Raw genomic sequence first — 23,155 nt, forward strand, 5'->3', positions numbered from 1 at the left:
TAGAATTGTTTTTTTTTTTTCTTTTTTTTTTCTGTGATTGATATAATTTTGTTATTATTTTTTTTATAATTTATATAATGACATGGGGCTGTGTGTATTTAACGAGTAAACATTGCGTGACATTTTTTTTCTTCACTGTGGTCTTCTATAAAATTTATAAATAATTTAACAATATATTCCAGCAAGTAGTTATTCGCAAAGATTATCATACATTTTGTGTTAAACGATAAAATTTAAAGGCGCCAAAGCGGGTAATGGACATTCCCGAAAGTTTAAAAATTACCATTAATGGTAGATTAGATGTTCAATGGAATAATAAACAATTTTGAAGAATTAAAAAAATTATAATAAAATTTGTGTTATGGTAGATTGGCGAGTCACAAAGTAACACCGATGATGCGATACCGCGACATTCTATAAATGTGTTTTTTTTTTTTATATTTTATTTTTCACACAATCTGTCGTCTTATATATTGTCCGGTTTTATTATGAAGGTATATGTATTGTTAAGTATATATGATATCCCATCAAACGACGAGAGCTATCCTTTGTCGCTTATCTTGCGGCTTTCAGAATGGACTCAGACTTCCGGACGTCCAAAGTCTCTATTGCCGCCAGAATTTTTTTTTAACTTTTTTTTTTATTTTTTATTACACTTTTATCGGCTCCAAAACGACCACACATATTCTCACCTTTTTTCAATCAATATTTATACATAACTATTTTTTTTTATTTTCTATAAATATTTTATTGTTTAGTTTTTTTTTATTTTTAACTCATCTGGTTAATAATTTTTTTTTTTTTATTTCATTTTAATCTTTAGAAAAAAAAAATTCAACTAGTTGACTTTTTTAATTAATATATTTTATTAGTCTAGATCATCCTGCATTGACTTCACGTGTTTAAATAAAAAAATTAGATAAATAAAATAAAAAAAAAACTAACATCAGAGCTGAATCAATTCTCCATGGAATTTTTTTTTTTTTTTTAGATTTATAAACAAAATTTTTTAACTTCCGCGGGAGCGACAAAAGTCACTTGGATAAATAAATATTTTACAATAATTTAAGCATGTGTGTGGCTGATTTTTAAGCTCATTATCTTCACAATCACGTCTAGTCATATTTTTTATTTTATTATATCTCATTTGAATGCATTGAAAAATAAAAAAAGCTGTATTAGATACTTCACATTAATGTTTTATTCTGAGAATTTTATAAAATTATTTTCTTCTGGTTCGTTTATATATATTATATATTTTATTTTAATAATTTTATTTTCAACATTCTCACACTTGAGTGTCATACATTTTTACATTTCCGGAATGTATTTTTTTTTTTTTTTTATTTGCATCGTAGATATTACTACTCAATTTATTGCGTAATGATTAACATCAATTAAAATTAATTTGTACATAATTTATATAACAAAGAATAAAATTTATACAAATAAATAAATATTTTTAATTTATATCTAGAAATATAAAAAATAAAAATAATTATAAATTCATTTAAATAAAACGCGAAATAATTTTAAACAAAAATATAAATGAAATTCGTTGCACTTTAAAATGCATTTTAAAAATATAAATAAAAAGATAATATGAAAATATAGAAAAATACTGAGAAACGTCAGTTGAATGCTTTCATTTGCATTCACACACATTACCATGTATTTTATATTTTTTTAAAGCAAAAATTTTTTAATGTATATATACGCGATACGATGAAAAGAATCACATAATAACATATGCCATTGTACATTAAACATAAAAGTATCTTTTTGGTACAATTAGTCACTCAACTAATGCCTCATCAAAATAAAATAAAAAAAACGTTTTTTTTTTTTTCTTGTGCATATTTTTATTACCCTTTTTTCAAAATGAAACTCGTAAAAAAAAAAAAATTAATAATAACGAATTCATTCACTTTAAAAAACATAAAAATATTTTTTTTTAAATTTCAAAAAATCAATTTAAACAAAAATTAAAATAAACCTTTACTCTATTTTTTTTTTCATATCAATAGTAATTTTTGAAAAAATTATATATTTATTTTCGTCACGCGATATAGATTCTTTGTATTATTTAATCGTTTTTTTTTTCATTCAAAAATTGTAAGTTCAAGTGCCATTATATATACACAAAAAGGACAAAGACTAAAAAAAAAAAAAAAAGTAAATTATTTCGCATTGGAACGCGACCGAGAGACAGCAAAACAGCTAATCCGCCGTCGGCATTCGTTTTATATATTGCGCAATGTCGGAATCGTTGGAGGTCCTTGGCACTATTTATATATATATATATACCAAGTTGAATTTACCCTGAGATTACCTCGTCTTTGTGCATTCATATATACATAAAATATATACAGAGAAACTCAACGACCCTTGTCTATATTACTATGTCTCCTTCTTATGAATACTTTCACGAATTTATTTTTATATTTTTAATCCACCGATATATGCATCTCTTATCATTTGCATATATTTTCCACCTTCTAATTCCATCGCTGTTCGTTTGTTATCCACCTCCCACATATCGATGATAATTGTCAAGACACATTTCGAAATATGTTTATTCAAAAAGTTTTATACAAGTTGAAAATTCTTCAAGTCGAAATATTTTGATGGAAGGAAAATTAAGCAAGTAAATAACATTTCTCTCAGTTTAATTTTATGCGTATATTATAAATATTTCTCAAAAAGGAATTAGTTATTCTTCAGTGCATTTAAGCTGACTGTTGTATTACAGAGTAGATTATTGTTTTAGACTTGTTGGTATAAGTGTTACCTCAATTTTAAATTACTTTTGAACAATGCAAACTCATTCGTTGTAATTAAATAATAATTATCAATGTATATTTATTAAATTTGTCCTTCATTATGTTATTCTTAACGCATGTACAATTATTTCAACTGAACTCAATATTTATTTATATAATTGTTTTTTCATATTTCATTTGGAAAAATTATTGAGATTTCTTGTTTTTAAATTATTTAGTTTTTTTCTTTTTGATACAAGGTTACCAATTATTTTATTTCAAGTTGAATAAAAATACACAAAAGTAAACTAAAATTTTACTTTTTTATTTTATCTTTTCTTGTTCTTTATACCATATCTGTTCAAGTTGTCGACGAAAAGAGCTAATTACGAATTTACGATACGCGTTTTATGAATTATTCAAAAAAATTTTATATTGACTTTGTAATTTATTACCTTTTATTATCATCCGCACTTTTTTTATTTTATTTTTCATATTGATCTTGAAATTTTAAGTTAAATGTATTTATTATAAATAAAATATATTTTTCTATTTTAAAATATATTTTATTTTTATTCGATAATGGTGATGATGATGATGATGGTGATAATGATGGGGTTTGAAGTTTAACCGAGACAGTCTGCCTCTCGTTGTGGATGACTTAATATATATTTAGAGCCACAAATACATTCATAAAACTAAGCCCACTGTTAATAATACATTGCTGGATCTTTAATATACACATTTACAAATGTATTTAGTATTTAAAATCCAATACAACACATACGGCTTAAAAATCATTAAAAATTAATGTTAATATTTCAATAATACTATTTCATTTTATTTTTGGTGTCCTTGATAATAATATGAAATCCATGGCCTAATATCGAAATTAAATATGAAAATTTTCTCTCAAGAAATTAGTATTTTTATTTTTAAAATTCATAAAAGAGTTATGCTAAATTAAATGAAAAATAAAAAATAAAAAAATAGATGAAAGAATGATAAAAGAGAGTCTAATTGATATCAGGTTTAATCAAGATGCAAAGTACCCTCGTGTATTAATACACAGAATAACGAAAATGACAGATAAAATAAAAATGAGAGATAAATTTAAACAAAACTTGAGAATATTCACTGGCGGATGAAACTACTCGAGATATATTCAGCAAATTAATTAATCATATCATCCTGCAATTTTAAGAATAAAAAAAAAAAAAGTAATAATAAATTTTTTATTTTAAATAAAAGTAATCAAAAATCGATTACCTAAAATTCTCAGTAAAAAATATATTTAAAAATAGTTTTTAAATATCCTAAAAATAAATGTCAATTTTCTCAATTTAAAGATCAAAAAAAAAATAATGAAAGGAAAAAAAAAAAAGCTGTTAAATTATATACGTGTATTTATTTTTGTCTATTTTTTTTTTAAATCTAAAAATAAAATTATTTCGAAATATTAATTGATTAACAAAATTTAATTAGCTATTGTTTATTTATATTTTTTTTTTTATAAGATATTTATCTGCACTTGTAAATAAAGGTGAATCGTGCAGGTACACCTTCGTTATAGAATATACAATTTATTTTTGTCTCAAGTAACAAAAATGATACCTATTAAGAAAAAAACATCAAAAATAAGAAAAAAAAAAAATCTAAAAACAGAATTACTATTAAAATAAATATCATAATAATTATTTATTAATTTTATTATGAAATTACATCTGATTTCTTGATAAATGATATAACATTCAATATTTTTTTGTATTTAATTTGTTTTGTTAAAAGGCAATCATGCACGTGTTTCATGAAAATCGAAATTGCGTAATTTCTAGTACATAATCTCAATTTAATTATTATTATTGATATTTATTTTTGTTTATATACAAATATAATAATACTGATATATATTTAAGCAATTTATATTCCGGAACTGTTACGATATAAAATACACGTGTGTGTTTGTTTGTGTGATCCTAGAGGCAATAATATAGAGAATAGTCATGAGTTGATCTCAACCGCCACACAATGCTATTACTCTTTTCACCTGGTCAAGATTAAGATTGTTGTATCTTATATTTTACACATATATAAACAATGTATCGTAAAGCCGGCTAACTGACAAAAGAAATCCTTTCAACACTGTATCTTTCTCTTTTCTTTTTTTTTTAAATAAATACACTATACACTGTTCAACTTCAATTTACATCCATTTACATTTTGTTTACTGGACAACAATAAATATAAAAAATAAATATATATTATATATTATTTTGCGACACTGGGTTTATGAATATAAATTTTATTTTGCAATAATTATTACCACAAAAATATATTTAAATATATTTATTAATTTATATTTTTATAATGTATTTTAAATAATATTTTTAAATGAAAAATATTATGTATTTTTTTATCAAATGATTTGAAAAAAAATCTTACAGTAGTTTATTTTTAAATTAAATTATTAAAATATTTATAAAAAATATTTTTGTTTTATTTTTAATGACTAGAATTAATTTTTTTTTTATTTTTCTAAAAAAAACAAGTCTATTTTATAAATTTGTTATTACTTAATAAATCAAATTACAAAACCATTTAAGGATAAAGAATTTCATCGTTTTTTTGTTCAGTGATTATGTGTATTTTTTTTTAAATGATTCAATCAATTTTTTTTATTTTCTTGCTAAATGATACGAGTTGAAGCAGCAGAAGCAGCAGCTACTCGTATAATATGCAATTTTCGAATGCCACTGATACACTCTTGTCGTTATTTTTATTTTGTGGGTTTTGCCTGATGTTCTCTCTCACACATTATACACCGAACAAGAAGAGAAAATTTTATACGAAGACACTACCATAAGAGGACATCAGCACGATATCCCATGAATGCCATTCGCGTGTATAATGTACTCTTCAGGGCGCCTCAATAATTTTTTTCTTAAACTCCATTAAATTGTTATACACATCTAATTATTTGGTATATATTAAATCTAATTCAAGTCACTCCATCGAATCACAAATTGCCCATATTTACATTTTATTTAACATCGTTTTAGTGGGATTAAAAATTTCTTTTTCATTTTTTTTTCATCGATAAAAAATGTGTCAAGTAAAGTACTGACTAAAAAAAAAATAAAAGGATTACTATTGAAAAAAAAAAAAATAAAAAGTAAAATACTATTCTTAATTAGAAGTAAGAGATAACATTTAAAGATTTAGATTTCGAGTTTATCGTTATACTTTATCCACTTTTCGTTAGACCATCTCGAAAAATTCTCTAATGGCTTGAAGAATTATATCTTGAATCTGAATTTTTTTTTCTTTTTTTTTGTCCTCAGTATTATCAAAGAAAATGTCCTGCGTATATAGAATTTAGCGTAAGCACTTTTTTTTTTATATATAAATTTTTATTTTTATTTTTTTTATCTGGATTTTCTTCCACTTTTCTCATCAGTTTTCGCAGTTGGGAAGAAGGAATATATCTTGAAAATTTATATGGTTTGGTTGCATGTGTCCTTTGAATTTTGTACGACAAGAAAAGAGATCGACTTGTTTCAAGTCGAGACATAGTCTCAAGGGAGTTTAATATATATATTTGAAGATGTCTGAAATTGTGTTGTTATCTTGTTCTAATATATACACGCATTGTCGTTGGTGATGATAGTGGTGGTAGCAAAATATTTGGTAAAGAATAAGAAGGCGGAACAGTATTATAAGTTTGGATAAAAATAAAATGAGTATACGAAAAAAAATATGAGGCACATTGGTGACAGGATAATGGAAATGAAAGAATAAAATGATAAAATAAAGAAATATTTGTGTGTCTTTTACAACACCAGCACACGCATCAGGTCGTCGGCTTATATATTGTTTCCCATAAGGATAATTCGAGTATGCAACTGATGTATCGACGATCTTTTACTTCGGGGTATCGACCAGTTGACAAAGAAGGCTCGATGTACATTGAATCAACATCCCAAATTGGCCATCACTTTTGTTTTTATTGTTTTTTACATTTTTTTTTTTGTCCCATCAATGTATGGATAATGCATTTATTTATTTATAAATATATACACTTTTTTTTTATCACTGTTATTCGTATGCTCAATGAATTTCAATTTGTATTTCCTTGATGCGGATAATAACAATTTTAATTACAAACCAATACAATTAATTTCATAAAATATAATTATACTTTTTTAATCATGTATTATATATTTTTTTTTTCATTTATGTATAGTCGGCATAATATTTTTTAGTCAACGTACAAATGATTGTTCATATAAATTTATTTGAATAATTTTTCAACTCTTTTTTTTTTGGCTTGGAGGTTGCTTTGAAACATGATACTGCTGGAAACAATTTTTTTGCAAAGTTTATTTTTTTTGATATTTCAATACTCTTGACATTGTTTTTAGAATTTTTATTTTTTTTTAAATTTTATCTTTTTACTAACATTGTTTTTACTTTTTTCAACTAGAAGCTTTTTTTGACTTTTATCTTTTACTTTCGTCCAATCATTTTTTTTTTTTTTTACAAACCGTCGATAAAATTTATCCCTGAACATATTGTGTTTCGCATTCACCCCAAATTCACATTCACATGTACCGAGGTGAAACCATTGTCGGGTAAATTTTCTCTCTCGTTTGGCGGTTTATATAGCGATATATTTTTTTATTTTTCCTTCCTGGTCAAAGCCCTTGGCATGCCTTCCAGAACAATGACTACAAAGAGATGGTCACTGTGTACGCGTGCTTGGTGTAGTACGCGATGCCTTGCCATGGTCACGGTGGTCACGTTTTGCCAAGAACCTGTGTTCTTGTAAATTGAAACTACAAAAAAAAAAAAGAATCATAAAAAAAGACTATATACACATAGTAAAAAGAGATTAAAAAATAAACAATATAAATAAATTTTAAATAAAAAATAGTCAACATGAAAAAATTGTGTTGTCCTCTTGTAAAAAAAAAAAAGGGTATATAAAAACCCTGCAGTTCATTTCATGCTGTTCTTGTCAACTCATTTTTTATCACTCCTGGTTTGCACCCACACAAATGTAGTCCCATTTGTTTTCGGTGCACCAGAGCAGTTTTCAAATTAAAAAAAAAATATATACCTACTGTTTATCTGACGCCCACAAAATAATGGTTGTAGGATGAAATATTACATTTATTGACCGATTCAATGGACAGAACAATTATCATTGAATAGTCAATTTTATTATTATGCTGATGTACGCAGGTATAAATAATATGTATATTATTTATTTGTTTTCAGGTTGAAAACGTGAGCTTGTGCGTAGGTGCATTACGAGCCTTGGGAGCAGACGTTGGTGCTGTAAATCCTGGTGAATTATCAACTGGTACATCCCTCCGGCCTGTTCTAGCACTTCTTTTTGCTCTTTCGCGGCATAAACAACGAGCAAAACAACTCCAAGACATGCCAAAGTAAGTACCCAAAGAATTTCTATTTTATCAACCTCCTCTAGTAAGCCAAGAATACTTCTTCAAATGATTCTGTTTGATCCACTGCAGCTACGAAACCATACCATTAAAAGTACTGTACGAAAACCGACTCGGCGAGGGTCGGACTTTACTTGTCTGTCGATAAAATAACCGGTATTTCTCGATAAAACAGAGAACCAGCTAAGCATGACATCACTGGTATTTCGAAATATAAAAAATATAGTTCGGGCTTTTCAATTAAGGACTCGTTCAAATCCCCATAAAAAACTTTTAGTGTCCTGTGTCCCATAAAAAGCCATATTACATTGAAGGTAAAGTCCGTCCAACGAAAAGCAAAAAAAAGTAACGGTACGTCATACAAAGGAATTTATATTCGCATCCGGTATGCTGTAAATTCATCATGTATTCTCATTTTGCATATATCTTTCTCTATGTTCTTTTATAAACGTTCAGCGACAGGCTTTAATAGCCAGAAAAGTCCAAGACTCTAAAAATCATAGTTAGCTTTCAAAACTTTGAAGCAAGGTAAAAGGTTGTCTTTGCATGTTGTGTATTTTTATTATTTTTCTATTCACATTTTGTTTTATTATAATATCCTTCTGTTTTTTTTTTTTTTCATCATTTTATTTCTTTGTCACAACCCAAGTCTGCTTTATACTTTATTTCTACTCATATATACTATGTTTTTTTATTTCTTGATTTATATGTTTCATTTTTCTATCCAAAAACATTTCTCCCTATATTTTCTTTTTACTCATATAGCATATACAATTTTTTTTTTCCTCAAGCTCGTTAACAACACGCGGTATACGCACAATATTAATTCAAGTAGAAACTTTTTAAGATATTTTTATTTCTTCACCATCAAAGAACGCAGGAAAACTCATTTGCAGAGTATTTATTAATTTTTTTTTTTTTCATTTTAAATGTATATATTTTCAACGAACCCTTCAGGAAATGTCACATAACCACCGGTAGTTTTGTTACAGTACCGGCTGTTATATCCATACGCAGATACATAACGCCAAGGTGAATCAATAATACATTCAACCATCAAAAAATGTCTCTCATTAATATCAAGCTTTAATTTAAATTTCATCATCTCCATCTTCATTATATTTCTTGCTTATTCATTCTCATTTTATTCAATTAAAAATACACTTTCAATAGATATCTTCTTTGCATTCCCTTCGAGAATTTCTTCATCCTTGAGCTTCTATACAAGTTTAAATATTTTGAGAATTTCCGTACACTATTCATCATCCTTGTTGGTAAATCTGCGAAGCTCAAGAGTTTAAATCAAATATTGAATATTCGATAATCCTTTTCGATTGACTATATTCATCAAGTTTTGACCCTTGGTTACTGTGGTCAGAGAATTTCATATATAGCTATTTATCAATAAACAAAATACTGTGCAATGCTTTGCACTGTTCAATATTTAAACAGCCATACAATATTTTTAATTTAAATAAAAATCTGAAGGTTGTTTTCTCCATTTAAAGTTCTTTTAATTCAAACTTCATTCCGTGCTCAAAGTCACTGACCTTGAACCTACCAACAAGACGAATATTTAGTTCTTGTAAATATCCACTTTGACAAAGAAAACAAAATAACGTCGAGAGTATATATACCTTTCAAAAATGATTTTTTATTTTAAGAATATATAAGTGCTTTGTAGAGTATTAACATACTAACAATACCCAACATTATGAGGCATGTCAGGAGCGTATACAAATACAATACAAGCTATATAGTCAAACCACCCGCACAATATTGCAACCACATTCTCATCCTGTGAAGACAAACCACCAAATATCTACGACCGTCGACAAACATGTATATATACCTGTCTATATTAATATGAAACCCGTATACTATAAAAACATATATATAGATCGTCCCTGGTGAACAATAAAAAAAAAACAGAAAGGGCATTAGCATGAGAATCCTATAAAAAAAAAAAAAAGCAAAATCTCATTCCAATCCATGTTTTTTTGCTCAGTTTATGATTGGTTAGATACAGCAGAAAGTCCATGTCTATGATTGGCTGGACCAAGGGTCGACAATGTTTTTAGAGAAGGGTATAAGGGGAAATTGCGAGAGGGTTTGAGGAGAAATGTAAATTGACGAGGGAAGCTGTGTGTATTTGAATGTTTCGGATGATAGAGCGAGAGATTGTGGAAAAAAAAAGACAACAATATTGTCAGCTTTGCAGCAGAGCTTGTCTCGTATCTGACAAGGAGAGACTTCACGAGTTGTTGGATTGTAAAAGGTGGTGGGGTCCAAGGGGGAAAGATAGGCATGAGGGAGATGAAAGCCCCGGCTTGATAAAAAGAAGGGGAAACACAGAGAAAGGCCACGTGCTATGGGAACAGTAATGGGAAATATTTTCTTGCTTGCTTGGTCATACTATATTGAAGCAGGCATCAGTTTGTAGCGAGCTATCGTCATGCCAAAACCATGGAACATGCCACCATGAAAACATTTCATAATAAATCTGATACAATAAGATTTAAACCCGAAAAATTATCAGGGAAATTTTAATTTAACAAAAATAATTGTGATTCTGTAAATCATTGGATGTTGGAAAATGATTTTATCTGAGTTATGATTTTAAATGGCTTTTGCGAATTATTTGGTGGTGTTTAAAATTATTGTGGGTGATTGTGACACTGATTAGGCGAGTCAGTAGAAGAATACTTTGGGCTTTTTTAAATTGAAATAAAATTTTAGTGGGGAAAATTAAAGTGCACAAAAGAACAAAATAATATCATATCTGGCTCTGATTATTTTGAATAAGTTTGAGAAAAAGTTGGTGACGATAAAGTGGTAGTTTTTATTTTTTTAAATATTTGAAAGAGTTTATAAAGTTTTTGAAAAGAAGAAGAAAAAAAAAATAGAAATTATTTAAAAGTCAAAAGAATGGGTAACAGCGGAAGTAGCAGTGGAAATAGCCGGAAGGCGCGAAGCTTGCCAAATTCCCCTGAGGCACACAGGTATACTTATTTTTTCTTATCATCAACTCTTTCTTCCTAGGCATAATCTCAACGTATTTCATTTTTATAACCTTTTTTTTTATTTTATTTATGCTATCTCACAAGATGATTCTTCTATTTTTCTTTATATTTATTTTATTTCAAAAACTGTTAAGTCTCAAGTCTGAATATTCCGTGACGAATAAAAAAGGGACTGTAAAATTGCCAAAGGCAAATATGTCTTGAACAAGCCTCAGCGACTGCGCGAATATATAGCGTGTGTAAAGTGTAATTATATATACATAGAGAATGTGTTAGATTGAAAGGGTGAAAAATAAAAAATATAAAATATATAAAATATTGAGTGCAGATAATATTTCCATTAGAAAAAAATCTATATTGAGATGAACGAAATGAGAAAAACAATTATTAATAAACTAGGTCCATTAGAATTTAAATGTATTACCTGCAAGACTGATCATAAAAATGTTTAGAGACCGGTTGTTGTAGCGTCTTGTTCTTTAACATTTTTCTCCCGCCAACATTATTTAACTCTAGGTTAATTTTTTAATTAGAATCACGCTATTTTTTATAGTAAAAAAAACCACCACTGTATATTAGCGAAACAGCTTCCTGAATTTATTTTTAGCACACTTTTATTATCATCTAAATTAAAGAGCGAATATTAAATAAATATTTTTGAATTTGTATAAATCTTGTCTTGCGAGTGAGACGTATTCTTCCAATGGCTTAAAACCTGGCTACTGAATTTAAGTGTTAAGTCAAAACAGAGGCACAGTTTCACTGCTCCAGCGGTAAATTTTTTTTTCCTGCTTGATGTAATAACATATAAAAATAAACTTTAAAGATATAATCAAAATAAAAAATAATAATACTCGAAAAACGGAAGTTTATTTCGGAGCAGTAATTCATATTTCATATAGCTTTTATGATTAAAATAAATAAACATGAATAATTAATTTTACAATATTCCATCTTAATAGTTTTTAAATAATTATACCAACAATATTTTTAATAACAATTGAATTTAATGAAAAATTATATAAGATTATTAAAAGATGTTTTTTTGAACAACAAACCCTTTGTCGACAAGTAGGGAAACTGGTTGCTGTGAATATCATTTTAAATAAAAAATTCATGCTTAACATTTTTTTTTATTTACATATTCTTCTCGTACCTTTTAAATATATATTTTTTTTATTTTTATTATTTGTTTGACTACAATTTTTTTTTTTTTATTATTTTTGTTTTTACACTGTATTATACGCGTATCAAGTACACGGTTGGCTAGACATTCCATTGAAATTCATTGTGTAATATAAAAACAAAAATTTATATATCTTTCGCTGTTTCAACTGTTCGAATCGTCACATTTCGAATAAAGTATTTCCGTTTTTTATCGTTGAAAATAAAAAATAATAAAAATTACTTTGTTGAAAAAGTCCATTTTTCTTTTACTTTTTTTTTTGTTTAAAATTATTTTATAATTTATAGAAAGCCAAGTCCAGGCGCAATCAATCATCAAAAGAAGGGCTGATAGAAAAAAAAAAAGCTTTTTTGATCATTATAAACGGTTAAATAGTCGAGAAAACTTTTTCCTTTGTTTGAATGCTTATCCGAGGAATAAAATGTTGTAGAGAAAAAGAGAATAAAAACTTGAAGAAACAAAAAAATAAATAATTTTTTTTTTGTTTAATCAAAAAGCAAAAAAGATGATTTCGAAAATACATGTGTATCAAGTAACGAATCACAGATAAAAATAAAAAAGTACGATGAGTATTTCATGGTCAATTCGTAGAAGCACGTGGAGTATAAACTTGAATTTAACTCGTTTTTTTTTTTTTATTTAAAGACGAGAACTACTATATTTTTATTGATTCAATATTATTTATTTATTTATTATTATCATCTTATTTATTTATTTTTTTTGCAGTCTCATTTTGCTTCATCTTTTTATGTACATTTTCTGTATAAAAAAAATTTTTTTTACTGTATTAAAAACTCCCCAAGATTTGATTTATTACTATGATTCAGTATTTTTAATTTTTTATTTCATTTTTCTATTTTTTATTTGCAAGATCTACTGTATTCAATTTTTTTTATTTGTCTTTTTTCTATTTTCTATATCACTCAGTTTATTTAGAGTAAGAGTTCAAAGACACCCTGTAGTCAACAAGAGTGAGTCAATGTTTTTAATGTTGAATGGTCGCAAAAATAGAATACACATATTTGCTGCATAGCCACACTCGGCTGCAATTTTTCATCGTTCTTTCACTTGTCTTTTTTATATGATGAAAAATGAAAGCTTCCACATTGACAAATAAGAATTTAATTTCCTCCAACTGTTTTGTTTTTAAAAAAATTCATAAATATAATCAAATAATTATTCAAAAAATATCTGCATATAGTATTCTTTGTTCATTACTCTTATTTATTTTTAAATTTTCAATTGTCTTAAAAAAAAAATAAATAAACACAATATAATGAAACCAAAATTAACAGTTCATTTTGATGAAAAAGAGACAATAGAAAGGCGTTAAGCACGTCTGAACATAACAAGAAATGTCCAACCGTCCATCACGTAATTATCCCTAATTGCACGAATGAATTAACTGGCTCATTCACGTGAATCTTCGCATGCTTTTACTTAAACTCCTTAAGAGCATACTCAATTTTAATCTGTTGTACACAAAAAAACATGTACTAATTTTTAAAAATGTTTTTAGCTATTAAAAAAAAAGGATTCACACAACATTGACTTGATTGTAATTTGAGTATCTCTTTTTGTCTCATCAATTTTACCAACAAAGTATCATACTGATACACCAAATGTTTGCATGCAATGTCACAGTTAAAAAATACGATCAACTAAAGTACCCCATCAACAAAAGAATGAACATAATAATCCTGCTATAGAATTTTATGTCGTATTTCTCATTAACAATTGCTAAACGTTTTTTTTTTTTTTATATTTTTTGGCTCATCGATACGCACCAGTGATTTGTCGAATGCGTATTATCATCATCTTGCATGTCTCACTAGTGTATTGTTGTACATAGAGAGGAAACAGGATCGATACGATGAAATTCTCCCATGAAATTCTCCCTCCCAATATTGTGTGTGGGTGTGTGTGTATAGTAGTTGTATATTGCTTCCTCTCATCTCCTCATTTGAACAGGTCTGGTGGACCAAAAGGGTTTCTATAACTATACACATAAATATCGCTTGCATTAATGTGGTTTGAGTCTACACGCATCGACTAATTACAGAAATTTCAACCCTTGTTGAAAGCTTATATATCAAATGTAAGCTTGATCTTGTAGAGAGAGTTAAAAATTGTTATTCTTTTGATATTTTTTTTTTTTTCATTGAAATAACGTATGTTATAAAATTTTAAAAAACAAAATTTACAATATAGAATAATAATGCGTTATTTAAAATTTAAACGAAAAATTTTTCAAGGTAATATTCAAGTATTTTGGCAAACCTGGCACACCCTATTACATTTGTTATGCAAAGAAGAAAGAATAAATAAAAAAAAAAAAAAAATGTAAGGAAACACCAACACACCTGGAACACATCCCACACTTTTGTGTTTTGTCTAGAGTCAATTACTGGAATCACCAGGTCCATGTTGCCATTAATCTCTACCTCCTTCATATTCTTCCCACTCGACAATATGGTCTTTCTGTTTAATGTTTCACACAGTTATGAAAACCCATCATAAAAATAAATATATATACTATAGTATAGAAATAAAAAAAAAATTAATAAATTACCTTTATTATTTTTAATGGATATCCTTTACCCAATTCATAAATAAAAATTTTTACAAATAAATAATTGAAAAGTACCTTTTTTTTAACGAGCAAGTTTTTCAAAATAATAAATTAAATAAATTTTATTGATATAAATTTAAAATTCACAATGTCATGATATTTGTAGACACATGTTTGTTATATATTAAAATATATAGTACACTTGTATTTACATTTAAAGGGTGTGTCTATCTGGCTGCACGTATTTCAAGTCAAGTCGTCTTGTCTCTTACAGTTTGTATCAAGTTTTTGAATCTTATTCATCGTTTAACAATAGCCTGTTTTATTATTTGGCAGTGGTTTTTTATTATTTGCAAAAAAAACGTGGTTAAAAAATAAAAATATATTTCTTTACATGAATATTTCTAATGGACACTGAATGATTTTTAATTTCTTGAGACACAAAGACTTTTTAAATGTATATTATTATTATTTTTTTTTGTTTATGGCGTCATTGTATGGTTAGAAACAAATATTTGTCTGGCTGCATATTGAACAACCATACAAGAAAAGTTGTATATACCCTTCTCTCAAAGTGTGAACCACTACTCATATACAAAACACAAAAATAAATTTAAATGTTTAAGGCGTGGATAAGAATATTAATAAGTTTTTTAGGGTATAAACGAGCAGTTAAATGTCAAAAACAGTCAAACGTGAGAATTTTAATGCTTCTAGGGATGAATTATTAATTTACATTTACAACCAAGGTGGCACACACAAAATTTGTGACTCATGATGTTTTCTTGCTTTTTTTTTTTTTTCATTTGTGATAAATAAATTTGATTTGAAAAATATAGCTAAACTGTTTGGATTTATTTGTTTCAGACTACCATCACCCTACAACAAACAAAATGCCGTTGGCATTGTTGGGGGAGGCATTCCTCTTCCTGCCACCGTTGCAGCCACCAGAAGATGCCCCCCGGACAAGGTCAGGCCTGCCCCATCTCCAGCACATCAAACACAACTTGGTGAGTTTTCATTAAATTGTTTTTATTTATATGTATAATATTTATAAACAAAAAAAAATATATCAACTTGTAAAATAGGTTTTTGTATAAATTTATTTAGATATTTTTGAAGATTTAATTTTTTTTTTTTTTATACTCGGTAGAAAAGTTTAGTAAATTAAGGCAATCTTTTGAAGTTTGTGTGTATATACTGAGGAAAATTTTATCTCATTCAAAAGCAGCAGACAGGTCGGTAATTTCTTGATATAATTTGGAAAAAAAAATTTATAAATAAATAGAAGATATAATTTTCCAATTTATAACTCATGCCATGCGTATATATACTTTTTTTCATTTATTTAAATTTACAATCTTCAAAGTATACACAAGTCAATAGTCGCAATTTAATACCTAAAAAAGTGAAACATAATTTGGTCCTGTGTTTGCCTTAAATGGATGAAAGTATAATCATTGAAATTTTTTTTTTTTAGCGCTAGTTTACTTTCGTTCGGGTTTTTTATTTATTTATTTCGTTTTTTCATAACTTTTTTTTTTTCTCTTTTTATTCATTCGTTTGCACTTTTTTCGTTTGAGTCTTCGAAGAGTTCAGAAAGATTTAATGGCCTGCAACTCGTTCATACTGTTGATTTTTTTATATTTTTTTTTAACTTACTTTGTCAAACTTTTTAGAGGCTAAGTTGCCAAATAAAGAAAAGACAAAAAAAAAATAACAAGAAAGATGAAGAAAAGTTATTGCGATAGGAAAAAAAAAAACAAAAAAGAAATATAAAAAAAAATTGATGAATATCATAATCGAAAGACAGGTTTTATCATCCCATGTAGCTTATTTATTATTTTTTTTTTTTTTTTTGTAATTTCGACGACGTAATAAAAACACCAAAATAATTATTTCGAAAAAGAAAATTTAAGAACATGAAGCTTTTTTTTATTCCTCAAGGAATAAGCTTAACATTTTCCCTACTGTCTTTCACATCACAGCCACGCTTTGGCTATCATCCCTTCAAAATCATCATGGCGAATCAAAGAAGGGTACTTCTCTGATCTATACATACACAAAATGCGTCGAGTCTTATTTTCCATTCAATGTTTTATTTTTTCTTCTTGCTCACTAGACCAGAAAAGTAATCGAAAGAGACAGTTTACAGAAAAAAAAAAAAACGAAATCGTTCCATTAGCAGCTATTAGCAATCTAGCACTAATCGAAATTGCCAAACCATCAAAAAAAAAGATCTTAAAATACGGATTAATTTCTAATTTTGAAGCTCAAAAAATCATTTAATTTTCTGAAGCTTAATAATACATCTTGTATTGAGTTCATTAGGGGCTTATTCAAAAAAAATTTCCACATGCTATTTTAATACTCTATATACATTTACACAAATAAAACTGACATTTCCTGAGTGTGAAGGTGTGATCTACAGTCGGCCATTAATTTTGCGGATGGCTTTTAGCAACCCCCCAGTGAATATTATGGGTTGTTCTGACTTAAAAATGAGAGTGATAGAGTAAGTGAGATAAAATATAAAATTAAAAGAGAATATAGAGAGACAAAATTTTAGTTAAAACCTGTATACTGGCTTGATGCCCAAATCCAGTTTAAATGGTCATACCCTTATTCGCATGTACATTATTGTTGACTGAGTTTAAAGAGTAAGAGAGATATAAAATCTGAGTGATACATTGTATCCATTGGAGAACACGATATAGAAAAAGATAAAATAAAATTTTTTTAATTTTTTTTTCTCCGTACATGTAACCAGGAGTATGTAGAGTTAGATAGAACAAAGTACTGCTGATATGAGGGGGGCATAGAGGCTGATATGAACACCCCCATGTGGATAGGGTGGCACCCTTGTCGGTATATATACTTTGCTCTCTGTCAAACAACTACCACTACCATCGAACTACTATATATTTTAGGGTGGTTGCCAGATGTGCACAACCCTGAATCCCCGGGGTTACTCTTCAAAATATTTTCTATGTTCTTGTCACTTATTTATTACCATTATTTATTTATTTATTGTTTTTTTTTTTTTCTCTCAACAATTTTTCAACTAAATTAGAGATTATTAAAATTTACCTGAAGGTTTTTTTTTTTTTCTAAAAAAAAGAAAAGGTCATATAATTATAATTATAAATCATAATTTCATAAATAAAAAAAGATGATTAATTGTTTATATTTTTTATATTAAAATATTGATATGTTATAATTTATTTATCATGATTATTTTAATGTAAATTGAACAAGTTTACCCTCTCGTAAATAAATTGTGTTTGTGTTTGTGTATATATAGAGAAATAAAAAAAAAACAACTTTCTTCGTGACTTTGTCATCCAAAGATTTTCTTTAGGGTGGAAAACACCAGCTGGTCTTTTGGTGTATAGCAACAGAAATCTTCATCTCTTTGCGTTTGTGTCGTGAAACCATTTCATCTTATATATATTTTCTTGTGTGTACCATGGTAACGAATAATACTGAGGGAGGGATGTGTATATACTCACTGAGGAAAAGGGCAAAAGCAGGCAAAAGAAAGCAAAAGCGAGCAAAAGCCATTCCAACACTGAGAAAAAATAAAAAATAAATAATAAAAATACGACTGTACCCATGAGAATTATTATCAACTTTATGGGGTGACATGAGGAAAATAAAAACACGTAGATCTATTATATTAATTTTTTTTTGAAGGTCACGTTCAAACATGATAACAATTATTTTAGGAAATTTTATTTTTCGTTTACTTGGGTGTTATAATTATCATTGTAAAAAAATTTATATAAATATATCTAGAAGCTCTGTTTTTTTTTTTAGAAAAATAACAAAACAATTTCTTAAATTTATTATAGAAGATAAAATTGATTGTACGTATATAATTTGATAAAAGAATTAACTTGAATGACAATAAATGGGGTGACGATGATAGCTTGATTTTTAATGTCTTTGATGACTGTATAAATGAGAGTTTAACGATCCAATAGAGTACAGTAATTTTGTGCTTCTTTTAGGCCACATATTCTGATGATGATTTCATCCAAATGTTCTATGTCGACACATTGCAATTGGCCTGGAATCTTTCAACCGGTAATTCGGGAAAAACGTATATGTCTTACCCTCACTAACTTATTTATTTCGAGGCATGTGTTCGTCATCGGCCACCCAATATATTCATTTTACTTTACTCTTTTTTATTCATGCTAAAGACTTGAAGCCTAAAAAGATAAGACAGCTAAAAAAAAATAGTAAATAACGTTTTAAAAAATTGCACACTTTGGGTTGATATAAGAGAGAGATTTTTTTTTTTTTTTTATACAATCTACATCTTAAATTCTCGAATGAAATAAAAATAATGCGTTTAGATTTAGAATATATATATATTTAAAGAGAAATGTAAAAATGAGTTTTTTGTTTTTATCAGATATTTTATTTATTTATTTTTTAAACAACTGATAAAAATAATTTATATATATCAAGGAGATTGTGGCACTTTAAAAATATAAAATTTCAACAAGTAAATGCTAAAAAACTATTTAAAAATTTATACAAAGTAAAAATGTAAATTAATATGAAAATAATTAAAAGTTTTCTGATGCAAATTGGCATTTGAATTTAAAAAAAAATGTCAAATAGTTAATTTTTATTTCATAAATATGAAATTTAATTTTGTATAATAAAAAAAAATAAATTTATACATTAAAAATAATTTTATTTTTTTTTTTAATAAAAATAATTTATATGTATATAGAATTTTTTTTTTAATTATAATATATTTATACAAAGTTATAAGGAATTTTAATTATTTTTAAAAATATACTTTCTTCATGAAGCATATCATAATCAACATATTAAAAAATATTTTTATTTGCCATGTTTAATTTTGTATATAATATTTCTAATTTTGTCTATGCTTTCTGACCCTTTTATAATAGACAACACACTCAAGTTGCTGGAGTGTTTCATCATTTTGACAGCTTTATCATGAAATATTTATATAAAATTAAATACAACGTTACACGTTTAAAATTTTTAGTTGAAATATTAATGTTAAAAATTATTTCCTCTAGTCAGTTGAAGAAATGTCATTCGATAAATATTGACATCAAATTATACAAAAGATCCTCAGTATAAAAAAAAAAAAAAATTAATGACGATAATAAAAAAAGCTAGTGCAAATAAACTTGGAATTTTTTTTTTACACTCAGTGTACACCCAAGATTGAAGTTGGCTTCGTAAAGAGACTAGAAATGTGTACTTATTTTAGCCATTTTTAGAATCTCTTGTTAATTTTTTTATATCTTTTTTTTTTTTTTTATTTTCTTTTGCAAAGTGTGATACTGGTGGTCGGACCAACCACAGAAAATTGAAATAAAAGAAAAGCCTCTTTGAAGCCTACCATTTAATTTTTTTCTTTTGTGCATACACTTCAACTCGACTCTAGCCTCGTTGCTACATTTATTTTTTTTTCCTCACCATATTTCTCATCAAATTTAAGTTGTTTCTGCGCACATGTATCATACGGTTTAGCTCAACTGAATCTAAAATATGTTCGCCATAAAATTTTACATCACAACCCGCGACAATGAAAGTTTATAAACCATTTTTTTCATTTTAAATGAAAAAAAAAATCTGCTTTTCAAATTACTTTTTCATTAAAAAAATAATAATAATATAAAAGCTGTTTTTAAGCTAAAATTTCGTTCTAGTAATATATTTTTTTTTTTCTTTATACAATTACGTGACATAAAAAATTATAAAACGTAAAAAATCTTGCATCGTTACATAAATATTTTTTATATTTTACTACAAAGTAAAAAAATAAAAAATTTTCGTACATATTTACTGAATTTTTTATTTTTTTTCTTATTAAAAAATAACCTGCTGTATGTGAAATTTCAGTTATACGGATCGGTTTACCTGATTACAAATCAATCGGATCATGGCATATTCGGACTAATATGTAACTATAATATAATCTTAAATAGGACATGGCTAAATCATACTTATGTATCCGAAATTACATTTTAAATCATTTTTACATCCAAAACGGATATTTTACATCTAAAACGGATCATTACATCAAATATCGATTTTACTCAAATCGGATCTTTTATATTTAAACCGGATCTTTTGTTTAAAAATTTTGATTTAAAAATATATTTGCTTTGTTCAATTATTTTTACAATCATTATTAATATTTTTATCTTGAAAATTCAACTAAACTAAACTAAAATTCGGATTTTGCGATCGATATATTCTGTTCAAAGTCGAACTTATCCTATTGAACTACATGGAATCCATAAAATCAAATCTACAATGTAAAGTTATTTCAAAATTACAATAGAAACTTGATATGATTAATACTATATATGCAAATGTATTTATTATTATCAAAAAAATAAATGACATTAAATTAATTTTTTTTCAAATACTTCTAAGTTGGATCGTTTCAAATCAAAACCGGATTTACTTAAAATGACTAAGTTAGCAAAAATTCATAATAATCTATCCGATTATAATAGATAAAAACATCTTAGCCTTAGCCAAACCTGACTAAACGGAGATATTTGAAAAAATAAAGTCATTAAAAGTAATCTATCCGATTCGATCAAAATAGAAAGCCGGATTTAATAGAAACCTGACTGAACAGATTTTGAAAAAATAAGGTCCGATTAAGTTTATCGATTATCATATAAGAAAACCAGATTTAGCTTAGCCAAACTGACCGAATAACTTTGAAATAAAGTCCGATTAAAGTAATCTGGATCGATTCATCAAAATAAAAGCTTTAGCCTTAAAACCTGATGAATAACTTTGAAAAAATAAGGTCGATTAAAGTCAATCTATCCGATTATCATAGATAACTTTATTAGCAAACCTGACTAAATAACTTTGATAAAGTCCGATTAATAATCTATCCGATTCGGATCAAAAGTGATTTTACTTATCAAACCTGACTAAAATAACTTTGAAAAAAAATAATCCGATTAAATAATCTATATTATCAGGAAATAATTTATTAATAAATAAAATAAAAATATTACCTTAGCCATACTATATTATAATCATGATTAATTTCATGGATGCTTGAAAATATGTTGAAATTTTTTTTTTATTATTTTTTATAAACTAGCTTCATAAAAGTAGATAAATTTTAATCAAATAAATTCCTTTTAAAAATTTTTTTTATATTTATTATTTAATAATAAACTTTGTATATTTATATTTTCATTATTTTCATGTTGTTTTTATATTAAATAACTTGTAGAACAATGTATATAAATAAATCGATTGAAAAAGCATTATTTTTTATCCCCTTGTCTGCATTGTTTTCGAGACTGGTTGAGCTCTCAATACAGTATATCACAAGTGCACTTGACAAAATATATATAAATACAGATCGAATAGAAAAAAAAAAAAGACCTGCAATGATCAAAATCGGAAGAAAATCATTTCCAATAATCTTGTCGTTTGTATTGTATATTTACACAAACACGCAAGTATATATATAATATTTTGTACAACAAAAGAAGTGCTTTCATTTATTATTTGAACAGAGAAAAACGACATCTGTTTAGGACGTTAGCTCTTAACATTTACCACTTTTATTTTTCTATATAATATCTCAAACTAAAAGCTATATATCGTTTGTAAAAACCCAACAATTATTGATTACGTATATATATAAAAATAAAAATAAAAAAAGCTCGAAATCGTTTCATCCATTAAACAAAATAAAATCGATTTATTTTATCATCATTATTTCTTTCATCATTAAAAAAATAATAATAAAAAAATAAGATCAACATCATCACACTTGTATGCATTCAAAGGGATACTGAATTGTTTATTCTTTAGATCGTGTAAACACACGTGATCATACTGTACTTTTAAAAAAGCTTTTGTTGTAAAAAAAAAAATATAAAAAATAGTAGAATGAGAAAAGATAAACATTGCTGATGGCAATTCGCATAGTGGTCAAAAAAAAAAAAGGGTGGCTTTTATTTAAATCAAATAAATTCAAGTAGATGGTGGTGTTGAGTCAACAATTTTTGAGCTTGAAACACCTGATACCTTGTTAAGATTTAGCATTGTACTTTATTGCTGAAATATTTCTACAAATACAATTTAAATTTACTTGAAGT

At 26.5% G+C, this 23,155-nt stretch overlaps 1 protein-coding gene across 6 annotated transcripts in view; it reads left to right on the top strand.

Annotated features, from left to right (window-relative positions):
- The window catches only part of LOC122860119 (protein sickie-like), a 112,343-nt gene that overhangs the window by 45,106 nt on the left and 44,082 nt on the right, over positions 1-23,155 (top strand). For 5 of the 6 annotated variants that reach the window (XM_044163783.1, XM_044163780.1, XM_044163781.1 and 2 more), the window contains 2 exons: positions 8,043-8,212; positions 15,876-16,018. In XM_044163783.1, the coding sequence (XP_044019718.1) occupies positions 8,043-8,212; positions 15,876-16,018 (313 nt within the window). Of the gene's footprint in view, positions 1-8,042; positions 8,213-10,659; positions 11,230-15,875; positions 16,019-23,155 lie in introns of those variants that run through there. The other variant, XM_044163784.1, reaches the window with a different exon arrangement.

The sequence above is a fragment of the Aphidius gifuensis genome, linkage group LG1 (genome assembly GCF_014905175.1).
Source record: "Aphidius gifuensis isolate YNYX2018 linkage group LG1, ASM1490517v1, whole genome shotgun sequence".
NCBI lineage: Eukaryota > Metazoa > Arthropoda > Insecta > Hymenoptera > Braconidae > Aphidius > Aphidius gifuensis.